General features: G+C 51.2%; 1 protein-coding gene and 1 long non-coding RNA gene across 2 annotated transcripts; one reads left to right on the top strand and one right to left on the bottom strand.

Annotated features, from left to right (window-relative positions):
• The first annotated feature begins 5,364 nt into the window (after positions 1–5,364).
• LOC148113548 (uncharacterized) lies at positions 5,365–8,138 on the top strand. Its single transcript, XR_015728283.1, has 2 exons — positions 5,365–5,841; positions 6,836–8,138. It is a non-coding gene; the product is annotated as an uncharacterized LOC148113548 (long non-coding RNA).
• A 157-nt stretch (positions 8,139–8,295) lies between these two features.
• Positions 8,296–14,484, bottom strand: ZIC2 (Zic family zinc finger 2). The gene is made up of 3 exons (XM_034418382.3): positions 12,595–14,484; positions 10,368–10,531; positions 8,296–9,783 (listed from the first exon to the last, which is right to left on the bottom strand). The coding sequence occupies exons 1-3, from the start codon at positions 13,664–13,666 to the stop codon at positions 9,481–9,483; spliced, it is 1,539 nt and encodes a 512-aa protein (XP_034274273.2). The 5' UTR covers positions 13,667–14,484; the 3' UTR covers positions 8,296–9,480.
• Between the last annotated feature and the right edge of the window lie 3,128 nt (positions 14,485–17,612).

Raw genomic sequence — 17,612 nt, 5'->3', positions numbered from 1 at the left:
AAGAAAAGAAAACCCACTGTCTGCTGCCCTGCTTGCTTTCCTACGACCTCTCCTTCCGTCCCTCTTTCCTCCCAAGTGGAAAAACAAAACCTGCCCCAACTTAGATTTCAGTCTAGTTTCTTCATCCCCGCCGCCCGCCCCCTTTAGATGGCAACCGGCAATTGCTTCGCTGGCTTCTTACAGCCTTTCGCTGGTTCTGCCGAGTGGAATCCAAGGACTTAAAACGCTTTTGTTTTGGGGCAGTAGTCAATAAACAGAACTCTTGGGCTGGGAGTTCCCTTGTTGTTGCTGCTGCCCTTGTTATTTCCCACAAACAATCTCGCGACTTATAGGAAGGCTTGTCAACTAAAGAGGCATTGAGAGTCAAACGCTTAGATCTGCCTTGAGTAGTAAAGATTTGTGCAAGTGACGCCGCCAAACGCGGCCAAAGCATCCAGATATGACCCGGCTGCATGGATGTAGACAGAGCAATATAAGCAAGGAAAGCTTCCTTGGCTTAAGCAGGGCACTGAGACTCGGGGGCTGCAGACCTAACCGCTTATAACTTGCAACGCGTAGCGTGGATACTCGGAGACGTCTCAGTAGATTCAGTCTCTGTTTAGGGAGGACTGTCTTCACCCACATTTCCTCGGACGCGAGTTGATCGGCTGCCACCGGCCTGACACTTGAAAAGAGGCTGCGTGGGGATCTGGTTTCAAATCGGGGGCTGGAAAGGGAGATTTCTAGGGCTCCCCGATGGCACCCACTGCTTTGCGGCAGGCAGGGGCAGGCTAAAAGGAAGCTGCTCGGTCGCCTGCGGTCCTCGAAGGAGGGAAGAGGCAGCCCCTCTCCCACCAGTCTTTCAGGCAGCAGCTCGGGGAGTGGCGAAAGAAGCTGGAAGACGATTTTATTTGCCCCCAGAGCCTTCGCTCCGTTCAGGGCGCGCCTTTCTTCGGCCTTGGCGATCTTTTGGAGGTGGTTTTTGGGGGCGATTTCGAAATGGATTTCCCCGTTGCCCTCGCCGTCTCCGCTTGCCCGGCGTCTGCTCGCTTCCCTCCCCAAAGGAAGGGGGGGAAAGTCCCAAGAAAACAGCCCCAAAGGGGTAGCTTTTACTGTCTTTTTCTTTTGTCAAAACCAAACCAGTCGGTCGGTGGGGAGGATCTGACTTTGGAAACTTTTCACTCTGTGGGACCTTCTGCAACTGAAGCTAGGAAGGCGATCTACTAATTAGGAAGGAGTTAGGAAGGCGATCTACTAACTACAGAAGACAGGTCTTCTCGAAGGAGAAGGCAGGAGGTTCAGGTGCATACATACGTGTAGGTAACAGACGCACGCGCGCACACGCCCCGTTCTCCTTTCAAGAACGTCCCTTATCAATTAAGCTTCCATCCAAACTATCTCTGAGGCTGTGGCGAAACAGCCTTCTTGATCACTCTATGGGCCCCCAGTGGTCATGTAATGATTTCCAGCATCTGACAGTGTGGCAAAACCAGGGGTGAAATTCAGCAGGTTCCAACAGGTTCTGGAGAACCGGTAGCGGAAATTTTGAGTAGTTCAGAGAACCGGCAAATACCACCTCTGGAGATTTTGCAATATCCTTCCCCCAGGAGTGGGGAGGGCATGGGGATTTTGCAGTATCCTTACCCTGGAGTGGGGTGGGAATGGAGATTTTGCAGTATCTTTCCCCTGTCAGGCCCACCAAGCTACACCATGCCCACCAAGCCATGCCCACAGAACCGGTAGTAAAAAAATTTGGATTTCACCACTGGGCAAAACCACTGTTTTTGCACCAGCCACGAAGCTGGGAACCAGTCGCACTGATTATATAATTGGTCCAAAGGGGATACACTTCATTGATAGGATTTCACGTCTTAAGGAGTCATCTCTTCGTTGATGTGCTTGCAGTATTCTTGACAAGGACAAAGTGTGCATCGCTCCAGAGATGTTAAAGACCAGGACTTTTGAAATTTAGGAACTGAACTTGGGTAACCTTTACAGAAAAGGCTCAAGAGTTCCTTGGATGACCTTGGTCTAATTCGGCTTTCAGACTGAACCATTGCTTCGGTAGTCACTGGACATGTCTACACGAGCGACTTCTAGTGTCAAAGCCAGACAATCAACTGCTACGATAGTAAGGAAGAGGGGCTTCTCGTTGCAATGAGGCTAGAAATCCCTAGTGTGGAACCAGCTGCTGAAAGACCAAGAGCATCAGGCAATCATGGCTGGGGCCATAAAGATCTTTCTCTTCGTAGCTGCGTCACAGCAGTGCTTGAACGGGTCCGTAATAAATCATTAGTGGACGTGGCTGATGAAAGATTTGTATACCAGCAATTTCTAGCATTAGTAGTTCTTCGCCGGGAGGATCTCAAGCCACTTCTGCTCTGGTGATTTAGCCTCACAAGGATCCCTTTATCGTTTTGCTAGTGCAAGAAGCCAAGTTGGAATGTCGGCCTGTCTTCCAGGGTAACCCACCGACTTCCAAGTTACAGGGTTAGAATCAACCATAACCAGCGTCTGTGGAATATATATTGATTTGATTTATATGCCACCCTTCTCCGGAGACTCAGGGTGGTTTACAATGCGTTAAGCAATAGCCTTCATACTTTTGTATATGTATACAAAGTCAGTTTATTGCCCCCACAGTCTGGGTCCTCATTTTACCTACCTTAGAAAGGATGGAAGGCTGAGTCAACCTTGAGCCTGGTGAGATTCGAACTGGTAGTAATTGCAGGCAGCTGATGTTAATAACAGTGCTTTAGTCTGCTGCACCACCAGGGATCTCCCACCCACCCACTCTCCGGCCACCCCAACCAGCACCTTAAGCCGAGTCCATATGCCCAGCAATGATTTTTTTGGGGGGGGGGCAAGCGGGCGGATGAGCCTCCAGGGACCATGGCTTACTACCATCCTGGTCGCCCAGTTTGGCAGATTGAAAATAGCTCTGCTGCAGATTCGCCCAGGGCCTGCGGGGCCCCAAGAAACGTCGATGGCAGCCAGTCCCGTACCGTTCCCAGGCCAAAGAGCCGCCAAAGGATGTCCTGGGGCCGGCGAGGCTTGTTTCGGCGGATTGCTTTTCCTCCCTAGACTTCGGAAGTCTTTGAAGCCTCGCCAAGCGCGCACATTCGCCCTTTAGCCTCCTTCCCTTCCCCTGTGGCTGCTTGCGAGGAAAAGGGGAGGAGGGGGGACCGGGGGTGGTCTTGGGACGGGACCTTCGGCTCTACACGGGGTTGCTCTGCAAAGCTGCCCTTTCTTTCGGACGGCTTCTTCCAAGGAAGCCAAAAATTTCATCCCTTTCACCCACCCACACCCCTCGCTTGCCTCTTCTGCAAACCGAGACCTTGCAAAGCCACAGAAGCTCCGTCTCTCCCCAGGCACCTTCCCCTTGTGGTCAAGAACTGTTTAGGCGGAGGTCAGAAACAGGTTAAACCGCCCGCCTCGGAGCATCGGCGGCTGGAAGACTTAAAAGAGGAGCTAAGCGGGCTTCGTTTTCGTAGAATACCCCGGAGTAGTTTATATATTGCCAAAAGATCTTCCAGTCCAATATCCCCGGAAACAAATCTTGCCGCCTTCAAGACTAGAAGTTTAGAGGAAGGTGGGGTGAGGCGGGTGAGGTTATGTGGTCGATCTCTGGATCCCCTGCTTACCGATCAGTCTTAAAACAGTTTTCGTTGAGTTTCTTTCTTTCTTTCTTTCTTTCTTTCTTTCTTTCTTTCTTTCTTTCTTTCTTTCTTTCTTTCTTTCTTTCTTTCTTTCTGTCTTTCTGTCTTTCTGTCTTTCTTTCTTTTTTCGTGGTAGCGTAGGATCAGAGGTGGGGGATGCGCCGTCCTGGTGCTGTTCACCCTCTTCAAAGTTTCACACACACACACACCCCGGACTCTTTTCGGCTGTGTCGTGACGATCAGCGGGGGATCGACAATTTACGCAGTGGCCGAGCTTTCCAAAGAGCAGAGGTGTCTTTCGTGGCGGCCTGCTCCGTTCCCTTTCTGCGGAAAAGGGATACCCGTCCAAAGGAAGCGAAGCAGGGACGTCAGGGAGCAAGTGTTAAGCCCCCTCGCACCGCGAAGACGCGGGCTTTACACAGGCTTAAGGCTGGCTGGATCGCGCTCTAAGGAAGCGCCTCTGTCTTTGCTTGGGCAACCCCGACGAGCCAAAGCGCTGAGCCCCGGAGAGGAATCCATGCTTCCCCCCCCCCACCCCCCTCGCTCCATTCCTGCCCTTAGAACCATCCCATCCCCCCTTTAACGATTTTGGCTTGAAAGGAGAGGTCAAGGGCCCAAAGCGCGTTTCCTCCGCGGGCCTTCCCTGCTCTGCTTTGCAAGCAAGGGCGCTTAAGAAGAAGAAGGCGGTATAAGTGACTTGTGTTCAGGCGTCCTTGAAACGGATGCTTGATTGGTGCCCTTCTCCCAACGAGAAGGCTTTTAGCGGGACCTCTCCAGCCGCAGTTCTGTAGCCCACTTGGAAATAAAGGCTGCCTTGAATCCCATCTGGATGAACCCAAATAAATCTGCAAGGAAAAGGCGTTTCTTTTAAGCAAACCCACCGGTGTTAAATAAGCGGCCTTTTTACAGGCGGTTCTTTGATCTCCAATTAAACGTGGTTGTTTTTCTTTCAGTTTTAGAAGTTCTACCGCCAATTGAGCTAGAGAAAAATGACACATCTCCCTCCCTCCTTCCCTCCCTCCCCGACACGCAGATGACCCACAGCTCCAAAGACTGATCTATATGGATTGGGGCGGGAGGGGGGGGCGAGAAGGGAAGGAGGTAATGAAGAAGAATGAAAATGAGAAAAACATCACTCAAAACTCAAGGAAGGTTATGAGGATACCTGAACGTTCGGGCTATTTTTTTTAAAAACTCGTGATTTGTGACGGCCTCTGTGGCTATTCGTGTAGCAATACAAAATCAGTTTAAATTACTGATATAAGGAGCCAGCGAAAGTTGGATGAAGGCATATGACGCTATTGATTAAATGAGCCACGATCTGCTTTTGACTTCCTTTCATAGAGGAAAACTCTAGTGCTTGGAAACATCCAAACAACTACCTGCATACGGTTCCTACTGCTTCCTCGTTTATCAGTACAACATAGGGCCCTGCCCCTAAAGAATCCATAGAATTAACTGCTGGGAAATTAAGTACCTTAGCCACCACTATTTAATAATAATAATAATAATAATAATAATAATAATAATAATAATAATAATAATAATAATAATAATAATAATAATAATAATAATAATAATAGCAAAATGGGACAGACCTTGGCCAAATCATGACAAACGGGAAAGACGCATCCCGGACTACAAGCGAAGTGGCGCAACCCGATCGTTTTCATCCACAGGTCTCCGCTCCTCTTGGGAGCCCTTTGCGCTGCCATTTCACCCCGATCCCAGAATTGCACGCCAGTTTTGTCTGGGAGTAACTGCCAAGGCAGCTCTCTTGCGTTAATCTGGGCGATCGCGGCTTCCAGATTTAGACGGTGGCTTTAGAGTAGACGGTGGCTTTAGCTTGGCACTCAGATGCGAATAAAAGTCCCCAAGCTTGGGATGGGCTGTGTGTGTGTGTGTGTGTGTGTGTGTGTGTGTGTGTGTTGGAGACACCGGTCTTTCAAGCCTTGCCTTGAAGGTCATTTGCGTTCTATTCTTTACAACGCTTCTATTATACCCGCTAAGCCGGTGTTCCCTCCGGCATTATTCAGGCGGTACCAGCCCTGAAGACGACCGTGATCTCTTCCAGAGACATTCCTGGTAGGAACAAACGTTGGCCTGAGATCTCGGCCTCCGCGATCTCCCCTCTCGCTTTCGACACCTAGGCCGAAATCCAGTCCCTGCCCGCCTTGGGAAAGCGGATGCCGGAGCAGCCAAGGTCAGCTCAAGTTCAAGTTCAGGGTTGCCCCCAGATGAATGGGGCGACGAGGGAAGGGGCGGACGGGACTCCGATTCCTCCCTTCCCTTCTGGGGTTGGGGGGAGGCGGACGGAGGACAACCGGAGGGACCAGGGCTTTGGCATTTGGGAGCCGCGCCGGAGCAGGAGCTCTTCTTCCTTGGCTCCAGGCAGCTTCTCCATCGCCTCCAGGAGCCGAGTAACCGAGCTTCCAACCGCGACCGGGCTTGGGGGAAAGGATCCCTCCTTCGGCATCCTGCGCTGGACCCTGACGGCTCCCTGGAGGGAAGCAGGGACGGTGACAGGGTGGATGCCGTCCCCGCCAAGGCTCTTCCAGCTAAAGGCTCCAGCCTGGAACAAGGACTCTCGCCCAGTCCGCCTTTTGGGGAGGTGGGGAGGGGCTGGAATGCGGGCTGGAGGGAACTTTCACCTCTCTTAAGCCGGGTCGGTTTTGGGAACCCCAGGCTTGGTTTAGTTAAACGATCGCGGTGCAACCACGGCCTGCAATTTCAGCGCACCCGGCTCCGGCTCTCCCGGTTTCTCGCAGAGGCAGTTTTCACCAGCGGGCGCCGCTTCTCCTAGGGATCCGCGTCCTGCGCTCACGGTTTTAATCAAACTAAGAAAGGAGGAAGAGGAGGAGGACGGTGGGCCTCCTAATCTTAAGAGAGGAACGGGAGGTTTTAATAGTCGTTTGATTGCTTCAATGTTTTGTTTTGTTTTTTGCATTGCACACTCGAGAATGAATGAATGAATGAATGAATGAGAAGAAATGGATCCAGCGCCTGAGAGTAGAGCGGATGAAACCCTGACTCAACGGGAGAATGAAATTAGGGTGGCAACCTGAACAGGAGGTGTGGGGAAGGGGAGGAGACCGTGGATTATCTCCGGCCTCCACTTTCCACTGCAGAAAGTTGGGTGTAATCTACAGGACCCAGATAACAATATCATGCCTTTTTTTTTTTTTTTTTTGGAAAAGCCGGCACGGGAGTAAAGTGGAAGTAAGTGGAGGTTTTATACTCAAGCAAATCGATCCGCCTAGGATTCCAACTCGGACTCTTCTCTTCCTTGCCACGGCTGAGATCGTTGTTCGCGAGCAACCTGGAGTGGAGGACCGGAAAGAAACAACGCCGCGTCTTTTGGGAGTTGTTGGGCCAGGATCATGCCAGGATCACGAGTCGGCAGGGCTTAGGAAAAGGAAGGAACTGCTGTGGTTGCTTTCAGTATCCAGGCGGTTGACATTGGGAGGTTTTGGGGGAAAGGCCAGGCTTTCGAAGACTTCAAGCTGTCAAGCCCGATTCCACGAAAGAGGCTTTTTTAAAAAAAAGCTTTCCTGAGTGAGGATGGCAGGTTCAGATCGGAGGACAAAAATGTATTCAGCCTCACCAAAGCCTAGCTGCATCTAAGCAGAAGTGAATTTAGGGTGTTTTTTTTTTTTAAAAAAGAGGGGGGGTCTTTAAATTTCCACTCACGTAGAGCAGGATTTTATATTTTATAGTGATAACGTGAAGGGGGTTATAGTTGCTCCAGCATATTAATTCATATACACTGTCAATATTCTCCTTGGCCCTTATAGCTAAACATGTGCTCCTGCAGTAAATTGCATGCACTTAATATCCCCAGCTAGAATAAATATTGACTTTCAGTCAACAGATAATTTAAAATAAGAATAATAAAAGAAAAAGAAATTATTGTTGGAATTAGGTAAGAAGTCCTCGATTTTACTGAGATGTAGCAAGAATGTATGACTCTCCTTTAAAAATAAACCAACAGCCCAACTTGTTAGCTTCATTACACATTATCATGTAAACATATAAAAAGCAACAGAGAAAACCCACCACTTCAAGAAGTTAGGGGTATTCTTAGAGAGAATAAATGCATGGATATAAACCAAGAGGCTAGTAGTTCAGATATCATTAGTTTGGGCCCAGAGAAGTGTAAAACTGAAACAAATGAAGTATTTCAGTTAAAAGGTACAAGTCATTCTTCAAACGTCTCTGTTCATTTTAAACTCCTCTTTATTTCCAAAAGGTGAAAAATGAAACCCATGTTAAGTCTTCTGCTGAGCTGGCATTCAGACTGCATAGGTATCCCAGGGGCCTTTCTCCAAGTTCTGTGCAAGGCAATCCTATGTGTGTTGATTGAGTAGTCAGAATCTGTGTTCTAACTTACTCTCAAGTAAATGTACATATGCAAGTTCATCCTGCAATTCTGGGGAGGGGTTATACTATTTGAGCCTTTGAAATGTAAAATGAGCTTTACAATTAAAAAGGAAACTAGCAGTATTTCTTTTGTATAATTTTGTATAATTTCTACAATTATGGTTGATTTTAATTGCTTTTAAAAATCAACTTAATAGTCTTACTCTAACCAAGTATGAACACGTTTAATTTATTGGGATAAGGATAAATATATATCTGGATTAAAAATATCATGGACTGCAGTTTCAACACATTTTATTATATTTCTGTATGCATTACTCTCAAAAAAAAATCACAAGAAATGATGAAACCACATAAACCTCCAAATAAAAAAATTCTGAAACAGTTTATGCTCACAATTGTACATATTTATAGTTAAGAAACATTTTTTATAAATACTGTTTCCTCTGTAGCAAGTTAATACCATAATTTAATTACAAATGGATAAATATGGCAATAGGTATTTACACAAGGAAGGGTGTTATTACGAAAAAAAATCCCTAACAGCACTACGTTTATTTTCCCTGCCCCCACCCCCACAAATTTCCAAACAGGAACTAGCAAAAAGCACTAAAACATCACATGTAAACCCAGCTAACAGAAAATACATTCACAAGTGTTGGGAGAAGGGGAAAATTTATCTGGGTCGTTTTGAAAACAACATAGAGACTTTGGCACTTTTTAAAAAAATCTTTCAGATCTATATTTCAATGAAGTTTACAATCAAAGTTGCCTCTTTTAAAGGGAACACAATATTCAATACCACAATTACATGGGGGGGGAACCATTTGCTTTCATGTTTTTCCCTTCTCCCCTTTTAAAATTGGTGAATTCAAGAACGAGGAACGAAGAGAAGAGAAGAGAAGAGAAGAGAAGAGAAGAGAAGAGAAGAGAAGAGAAGAGAAGAGAAGAGAAGAGAAGGATGCTCAAGAGGCAGAAAGAGCTCTGAGTGAGAAATGATAAAGGAAAAGCAATCCATAGCTCACAAAGTGGACCAATTTCTATACAATAAGAAAAGGTTGATTACCACCTTGGATTCTTCTATGTACACTGGGAGAGATGGACGAGCTCTGATCTTTTGTTCGCAAGGCGCTTGGAGGACAAATCTCTGCATACGGAACATTTGCAAGTGTGGAGGCAGCGGCTGTCTCTGGGTGTGGAGAACCCTTTGCTGCTTTGAAGAATTCCTTCTCCTTCCTCTCCTCCTTATTCCTCTCTCTTTTTTTTTTAAAGAGCCCCTCTCCGCATTTCTCTCTCTCTCTCTCTCTCAATCTTTCTCTTTCTCTCTGCTTCGGAATGTTTCGAATTCAAGCAAAAGGAGAAAAAAGAGAGTGAATGAGAGACAAAACAGAGAGTTGCAAAACGGACTCCGACTGCTTGGCCCCCAGGGATCCAAGAAGAGTGGCAGCAGCACTGGGCGTCCTCAGACGTACCACTCGTTGAAATTGGAGGTGAGGCTACTGTGGCTTCCTCCGCCGCCACCGCCGCCGCCGCCGCCGCCGCCGCCCGAGCCACCCGTGCCGCTGCTGCTACCGCTCCGATGAACTGCAGACGCCGCCACCGCTGCGGCGGCGGCGGCGGCCGCAGCAGCTGCCGGAGACAAGTTGGAGGCGGCCGTACTTTGGGTCTCTGTGCTGGGGGACACCAAGCCGGGAGGGGTGGAGGATTCGTAGCCAGAGCTGGCAGCAGGCGAGGAGTCGGAGCCTTGTGGGGAAGATTCATGAACCTATAAGGCAAAGCAACACAATTACTATTATTAGATGTTTAGATTGGATTTGGCCTTTTTAATCCACCTATCGTGTCTTTCCCAAAGATGTTTGATTAAGTTATCGCGGTTGGACGTAAACTGAACCAAAAGCTGCCTTTTACAATTGATGATTTTGTCGATGCCGTGTTCAAGTGGGGCTTGATTTTATTATATTAATAATTAATACTATTTTCCTCCGTTATAAATAAGAACGTTAAAACGGGAAGAAGTCTTTCCAGAGCTAAGGCTGTGAGTCCCCACCGAAGTCCTCCTTAAAAAGGGGTGGTTAATTCCCGTCCTCCCAGACCAGCACAGAGAACCCCAATCCTGTCCTGTGCAAGCTAAAGTTATATAAATGGTGAGGCAGAAAAGCAGGCGTTTCTGATTCAACTCGAGGGCTCCCTCTGCCCCAGGCGAAAGCCCTCATTTCAAGGGGGGGTCTCTGGCTTCCCATGAGCCCAGGCCGCCTCCTTGGCCATCCCTCGGCTGCTCCTCTCTCTTGCACTTGCTCTCCTTCTCGGGCCCCTCTTAATCCCCTTCCCAGGCCGGCGCCCACGGGTTACCTTCATGTGTTTCCGCAGAGAGCTGGGGTGGGTGTAAGATTTGTCACACATTTTGCACAAGTAGGGTTTGTCCGAAGTGTGGACGTGCATGTGCTTCTTCCGGTCGCTGCTGTTGGCAAAGCGCCTGTCACAGCCTTCGAACTCGCACTGGAAGGGCTTTTCCCCTGCAAGAAAGAAGGACAGAGGCCGGGGTAAATCGCTGCAAAAAAGATCAGCCCACCGAAGCCGGTTGCATTATTGAAGGGATCCCCTTTCAGAGCACAAAAATCTGTGGTGAGTGAGTGACTGCAGAGAAAGCAGAATAGGCCAGGCCTATAGGAAGACGTTATTCAGTGATCAAATGGCCACTTTATTTCTAAGCACCTTAATTTGAAAATCCCGGATACTTTCTCGCGCTAAGAAGGGTAAAAGGCGGCAGTGCAGTATGGCGGAATTTAGGTAAAACATGACAATCAGGAAATTTGAGAAAGTTCCGGGAGCTGTAAACTTTGTCTTCGAGGCAGACATAAACAGACAGAGAGAGATCACACGTGTGAAAGACAACCTGTGGCCATTGTTTCAAATCCGAAATTCCCCGGGGAAAGCAAGAGAACGCGGCCTTGTTTCTATTTCGGGATACAGCTTAGAAGCAAAATTAGCTTCTCAGGTCAATCCAGATTTAATAAAACTAACCAGCACGGCGACCCAAGATCTGAAAAAGTGCTGTATTTTTTTAAAATATTTTTTTTGGGGGGGCTAATGGAAGGGACATTGGAAATTAATCCTGGTAGATCTGCCTGGGATGTTGGATGGCAATGGGGAGGGGGGGAAGTATGTGGGAAAGGACTATGGAAGGAAATGCCTCCAAAATCTTTTCTTGGAATATTCTTCGACCTTTTTCACCCTGTTACCAGATTTCCGAGTAATTTGTAGGTGTGAGAATTCAAATACCACAACCTCCGCTCCCCTCCCACTAAATCGGAGGTGGGAGAGATGAGCAATTTCACAAGAAATTCCATTAGTACGTAAATTGTTCCTTAAAGGCAAACCGCTCAGTGCCAAATCACGGCCATCTCCCTGCAAATCAACGTCTCGGGTTTGTTAAACCTCGTTAAAACCTGTCTGGCACCTCGGTTCGTCCTTAACACGTCAACAACACAACCAGAAAGGCCCAGAGAGGTCTCTTCGTTAATACTGATGTCCGGAAATCGCTCAAATATTTGACTTTTTTTCAGGGACGGGAAAAGAAAAGAAAAGAGGAGGGGGGGAAAAAAAGGCAAAAAAAGTCTGGGCTCAAATGTGACCGCGAGAAAAACCCTTGGAAACTGACGCCCTTTTGAATTTCATCGCTTGGATTTAGCTGCAAAATCGCGGGTCGTTTTGGCCCTATAAATCAGAGGATTCTAAGCCTGAAGGTTACATTTTCCGGCGGTTGTTTGCATAATATAAACAAGATAATTCAAAAACGCTTCAGGGGCTGCGACTGAGACTTTCAAAATGAGAAAGTGTTATTTCTTATCCCCTTAAAATGAAATGAAAAGTAACAGCATCGCTCTGCGGAAGGAGGGACGCCTTGTTCAAAAACAGAACTCGTTTGGGAAGAAAAGCAAATCTACTTTCAGTTTTTACAGCGCCGTATCTTATTCATTCTCCTGGATAATGCAGTTAATGCGCGTATTTCGGTAACTTTCCAGACCTCTACATATTTATGCAGCAATAAATCGGATGGATTTCTAAGTCAGTGTCCTCGGAATTGTAATATTTATTGTGCAAGTAATCCTCGAAATCTCCGAGTTTCCCTTTGTTGTTACGCTCAGAAAGGACGGAGGGGTAGAGCTCGCTTTTGCCGCCTTACTCCCCACCCGCATTTCCAACTCTAGCGTGGCCGGTGCTTCGGTCTTCCAAGGAAAATCCCTGGTTCCTAACTAAATTTACTTAAACTCACGTTTGGTTTTACTCCGAAAGAGAAGCGCAAAACTCAATAGCGAGACTCGCGTGGACCTTTAAAAATATTCCTTTAAAAAAATATGCCAAAAATTAAAGCTCCGTAAACACAGAGATAAAATAAACTAAAGGGTTTACCAGCCGTGGTCCGTGTAGACTGAGGAGCGAGGCGAAGGAAGGAAAAAAGAAAGCAAACCTTTCTATTTGAGTTTGAGAGGATTTTTTTTAACCGATCTGCCCACCCCGCGGCCACCATCCATCCGCCCCCCCCTCCCCGCTTTCTTCCTCGTCCGTTCCGACTGACCTGTGTGCGTCCTTTTATGGATCTTGAGGTTCTCGGAGCGGGCGAAGACCTTGCCGCATCCCGGGAAGGGGCAGGGGAAAGGCTTCTCGCCCGTGTGCACGCGGATGTGGTTGACCAGCTTGTACTTGGCCTTGAAGGGCTTCCCTTCGCGCGGACACTCCTCCCAGAAGCAGATGTGGTTGCTCTGCTCGGGGCCCCCGACGTGCTCGACGGAGACGTGGGTGACCAGCTCGTGCATGGTGCTGAAAGTTTTATTGCAACTCTTTTTGGGGCTGCTGAGCTGCTCCGGGTCGATCCACTTGCAGATCAGCTCCTGCTTGATGCATTGCTGGCGCATGTAGCGGAAGAAGGCCCCGGGGTGGTGGTGGTGATGGTGGTGGTGGTGGTGGGCGTGCGGGTGGGCGTGCGGGTGGTGAGCGTGGTGTGCCGCCATGTTCATGCCCATGTTCATATTCATGGGGCCGTATTGGCCGTGCAGCTGGGCCGCCGAGTAAGGATCAGTTCGGGGGCTGGCCACCTGCCGGTACTGATCCGACCGGCCGAAGACTTCTCCGGGTAAGCCCAAGCGCATCTGCCCGTTGAGTACGTTGGGGGAACCGGGAGCGCCATGCTGATCTCCGATGCCCGGGAAGAGCAGGTGGCTCTGCGCCTCCGCGTGCGGGTGGTGGAGGCTGCCGGTGGCCGCCGCTGCCGCCGCCCCAAAGAGCCCGTGCTGTCCGCCGCCTCCCGCCGCCGGCTCCCCGAAGCCTCGGCTCCGAAACAAGAAGTCCCGCGGGGAGTTGAAAGGCGGCCCGGAGTAGGAGCCGACATGGGCGGCGTGCGGGTAAGCCGGTGCCTGCGAGCTGAAAGCCGAGCCTTGTCCCGGGGAGAGCTCGTGAGCCGCCGCCGCCGCCGCCGCCGCGTTGAGCTTGAAGGCCCCCAGGTGAGCCGCCGCCGCCGCCGCCGCCGAGTCCACGAAGCTGTTCTGCAGGCTCAGTTCGCGCTCTTGCATCTCCGCCGCCGACGGGGGCGGGTGCCGGGCGAACGTGCCCACTCCCAGCGCGGGGAACTGCGGCCCCGCATCCAGCAGCATGCCGCTCGAACCCCCCTCCAAGGTCCGGGGCTCTGGGCTGCCGCCGCCGGAGCGAAAGAAAGAACGAACGAGCGGGGAGCCGCCGAGGCGAGTCCAGGCGCAGGCGGCCACCCGAAGGGTATTAAACGGCTGAGGCGGGGGCGGGCCGTCCGTCCGTCCGGCAGGCAAGCAGGCGGGAAGGGCAGCCCTGAAGGGACGAAGGCAGAGAAGGGTCCGGGGAGAGGAAGGGGGCGAGAGAGAAAGGCAGAGAGAGAGAGAGAGAGAGAGAGAGAGAGCGGTGGGGGGGGGGAAGGGAGAGGGGGGGGGTCTCGCTTTTCCCTGGGAAAATAAAAACACAAGGCACAAACCCCCGGCGAAGAGATGTCAGCGCCACAGTCACACCAACAGCCTCTCGCACACACAGGCGAGCCGCTATATAGTGAGAGCCGCGCGCGCTCGTTCGCGCGCACGCACGTACACACAAGGGAGGAAAAGAAGTGCGCGCGCACGCGCGGGCGGGCAGGCGGGCGAGCGAGAGTGGCGGCTTTCCCCTCACACGCCACACACGCTTCCCCGAAAACAAACACGCCGTCCGCCTCAGCCGCGCTTCTCCTCCTCCTCCTCCTCCTCCCTCCCGCTCTCTCCCCCCCCCCCCACACACACACTCCCGCTCCCGGCCCCGCTTGGGGATCACTGCCCTCCTTCTCTTTCGCCGCTGCCCGCCATTCGCTTTGCCTGACCGGCTCCCAAACTTGCCAAAGGCGCCGCCGCGGCTTCCTCAGCGAGGAAGGAAACCGGCCGCCTTTTTTCTCGCCACAACCACCCAACCGCTCACTTTAAGTTGGGGAGGGTGGGAGGGAGGGAGGGAGGGGGGCGGGGGGAAGGAGGGAGGGAGGGCGGTGAGGGGGATTGAAAGAAAAGGGGAAAAAAAGGGGGTGGGGGGTGGGGAGAAAGCAAAGGAGAAAAGAAGGCAGTCCGGAACAATAAGGCAGGCGGTGGGAAGTGCCCCAATGTGCGTCCCTCAGGCCGGGCGCGGGTCCCACTCAGGCATGGCTAGCGCCCTCCATGAACAGGCTCCAGCCGCGAGGGGGAGCGGGCAGAGCCGGTCCTTCCTCCTCCTCCTCCTCCTCCTCTCCCTTCTCTTTGGCGCGCGCGGAGGGGGGGGGCGTCCTCCCTGGTCTTCCCTTCGCCTCTCCTCCTCGTTTCCTTGTTGAGGTGGGCGCCGCTGCGGTGGCTGGTTTTTATCCCCCCGCTCTCCACCCGCGTCTCCTCCCAGCCTCTCCCGCTAGCTGTTAGGCTGGACTGGCAGCTCCTCTCCCACCGCCCCCTTTAACAGCAGCCAGGCCGTTCTCCAGGCGCCCTCTCATTGGTCGCTCCGGCCCATCAATCCGAGACTTCCCCCCCTAGATGGGCTAATCGCCACTCGCGACTCCCGGGCTCCGATCCGCCTCCTCTCTCTCCTTCGCCCCGGGTAGCGGGCAGCGCTCTCCGAGTCCCGGTGGGCACCTCCTTCCCCCCGAGCCAAGGCGAGAAAGAGGCAACCTTTGGATCAGAGGGCAGAGAGGACAAGCTGGCCGGGAGGGGGAGGAGGGGATCGGAGACCGCTGACCGCAGCCAGCGCCGGGCAGAGCTTGGGGCGCGGAGAAGGGAGCAAAAGCAGCAGAACCTCCCCGGGGACTTCAGTCTCCCCGCAGAAGAGAGGGACCCCGTCACCCTGAACTCTCAAGGGGTGGGGCAGGAGGCTGGGGAAGCGGCTGACTCCGAAGGAAGAGCCGCTAGTAGGAAATGGCTCGGCGGGAAGAGGCAGGCAGCGGTAGCCCCTTCGGAAGATGCCCTAAGGCTTGGGCGAAACCGACGGGGGTTCCTAAACCTCTTCCCCGCCCCTCCCTTCCCAGGAGAGAGGCTGCGCGGAAGACACGGGTGCAAATAGAGATGTCTGCGCCTTGTGTCAAGGAAGAGAGAGGGACGGTTGGGGGTGGCCAGGAGGGGGGCAAGGCAGCTGGCCGCACGTCGGGGAGGGCAACGCGGAGAGGCAGGCAGGCCCTGCAACCTGGCCTTGAGAGATCCGGGCGCGCGTGAAAGAGCGAGATGGGACGAGCGGGGTCAGAATCGGCTGTCGGTTCTTGGGGGTTGAAATCGGACCAAAAACATCCTGTGAAAATTCCCAACCTTCGCTTCTACTAGGCACGTAACTGGATACGCGTTATTCTGCGTAAATGGACCCCAGAAAACAACAATCCTAAAATAACAACAGTAACAAGAAGTAATGGCGCCATCTTCTTTCTTCCATTTAGCAAAACTAATAACCCGCTTGTGAGGCTCTAGAAAATCCCGAAAGCAGTTCTTCCTTTTAAATTGTATTTGTTTTATGAAGCTACAATTCTACAATTGCAGAATTCTACAATTCTTATGTTCAAAAAATAATTACTATTATTATTATTATTATTATTATTATTATTATTATTATTATTATTATTATTATTATTATTATTATTATTAATTTATTTATTTCTTAGCATGGGCCTGTTTTTAAACAGATTTTGGAAGGAAGATTAGTTAGGCGGTAAATGCTTAAAATATATTGTGTGGACTTGTAGACAGGACGTCATACAAGATTTAACACTTTTGGACAAATCCTTTTGTTTTACTTATGCTTTATTTCGCCCCCCTTCCCCGCGTACACACAAACACAAACACAAACACACGCAGAAAATAATTATGAAATAAATAAGTCTTTTACCCCCAGCTACCCAGAAGTAAACCCGGACAGAGGTTGCTTCTTCGCCCTGAGCCGAGGCTTTGACAGCCGAAAAGAGCTTTGAAGACGAAGCGCTGCCTCTCACTGCTTCCCCGCCTCGGGAGGGCGAAGCGGGCTCGCCGACCATTTCACTGGCTTTTACCGCGTCCCCGGGCCAGACTAGCTGCCCAGCGCCTCCGCTTCTCTGACCGGCTGGCGGGAGGAGGCGGAGGAAGAGGAGGAGGAGGAGGAGGGCGGAGAGGGCAACCCCGAGAGACGCGCCCTCTCGTTTATTGATCTGGCCAGCCTGTATTGCGGAGCTTCGCCTTTCGTCCCTTTTTGGAATCGGGAGCTCGGGCGGCGGGCAAAAAAGCTGGGCCAGAGGTGGCGGCGGCGGCGGCAGCGGAGAAGCCGGTCTCGGCCTCTTCCAAACTCCCGATATCCGGCGAACTTGACCGCGGCGCAATTGTACGGGCGGTGTACGCGGCCTGAACCCGTCCGCTCGAGGATCCGTTCCACCCGGTGTTAGGGAAGGTAATGGGGAAACGGCGTCTTGCTTCCCTCTGTTTTGTTCAAAGAAAGGAAGGGAATGCGCCCACAATGGTTGTGAAGGTGGCCTTCCTTCCTTCCTTCCTTTTCCTTCCTTTCTTCCTTCCTTCCTTCCTTCCTTCCTTCCTTCCTTCCTTCCTTCCTTTTCCTTCCTTCCTTCCTTCCTTTTCCTTCCTTCCTTCCTTTTCCTTCCTTCCTTTTCCTTCCTTCCCCTTCCTTCCTTCCTTCCTTCCTTCCTTCCTTCCGCATAGCGGCCTCCTCCCTCTTGATTGTCCAGGACGGTTGGGTGTCTGAATAAAATAGTTTCTTCCAGCAGGAAACTCCGTAGGCTCAAACTCTGCGCTTTTCTTCCAAACTTCGTTTCTCCTTTCTTTGCAGAAAGTTCAAAGCTTGACCGCCGACCTTCTTTCTGCTTCTCCCCCTCCCGCTTTATTTGTCTCCAAACCGCAGAACCTTCTCGTTCTCCCCACCCCCCCACCCCCGCCACCATGTCACGGCGGTGACCAGGAAAGGGGGGTGGGTGGGAGAGAGAGAAGCTCCTAGAAACAAGCCTGCCGTCTCTTTCATGGGCCATTGGCCGAAGTGCAGCCTTCACAGCGCCGCCTTTACCAGGAGAGAAAGCAGCCGGCAGGCAAAGTTCCTTGGGAAAGTGAGGTCCGAGGCATTTCTTGAAGCTCTGGT

The sequence above is a fragment of the Pantherophis guttatus genome, chromosome 5 (genome assembly GCF_059756535.1).
Source record: "Pantherophis guttatus breed Tessera chromosome 5, ASM5975653v1, whole genome shotgun sequence".
Lineage (NCBI taxonomy): Eukaryota > Metazoa > Chordata > Lepidosauria > Squamata > Colubridae > Pantherophis > Pantherophis guttatus.
Note: the sequence above shows the minus strand (reverse complement) of the source record. Positions and strands in the feature narration are given on the sequence as shown.

Bases quoted from the DNA above. Each gene is read 5' to 3' on its own strand.
- ZIC2 (XM_034418382.3), bottom strand. From the start codon at position 13,666: ATGCTGCTGGATGCGGGGCCGCAGTTCCCCGCGCTGGGAGTGGGCACG. The intron at 10,532-12,594 runs GTCAGTCGGAAC...TCTTTCTTGCAG, and splicing joins CCATAAAAGGACGCACACAG to GGGAAAAGCCCTTCCAGTGC. The intron at 9,784-10,367 runs GTAACCCGTGGG...TTTGCCTTATAG, and splicing joins CTCTGCGGAAACACATGAAG to GTTCATGAATCTTCCCCACA.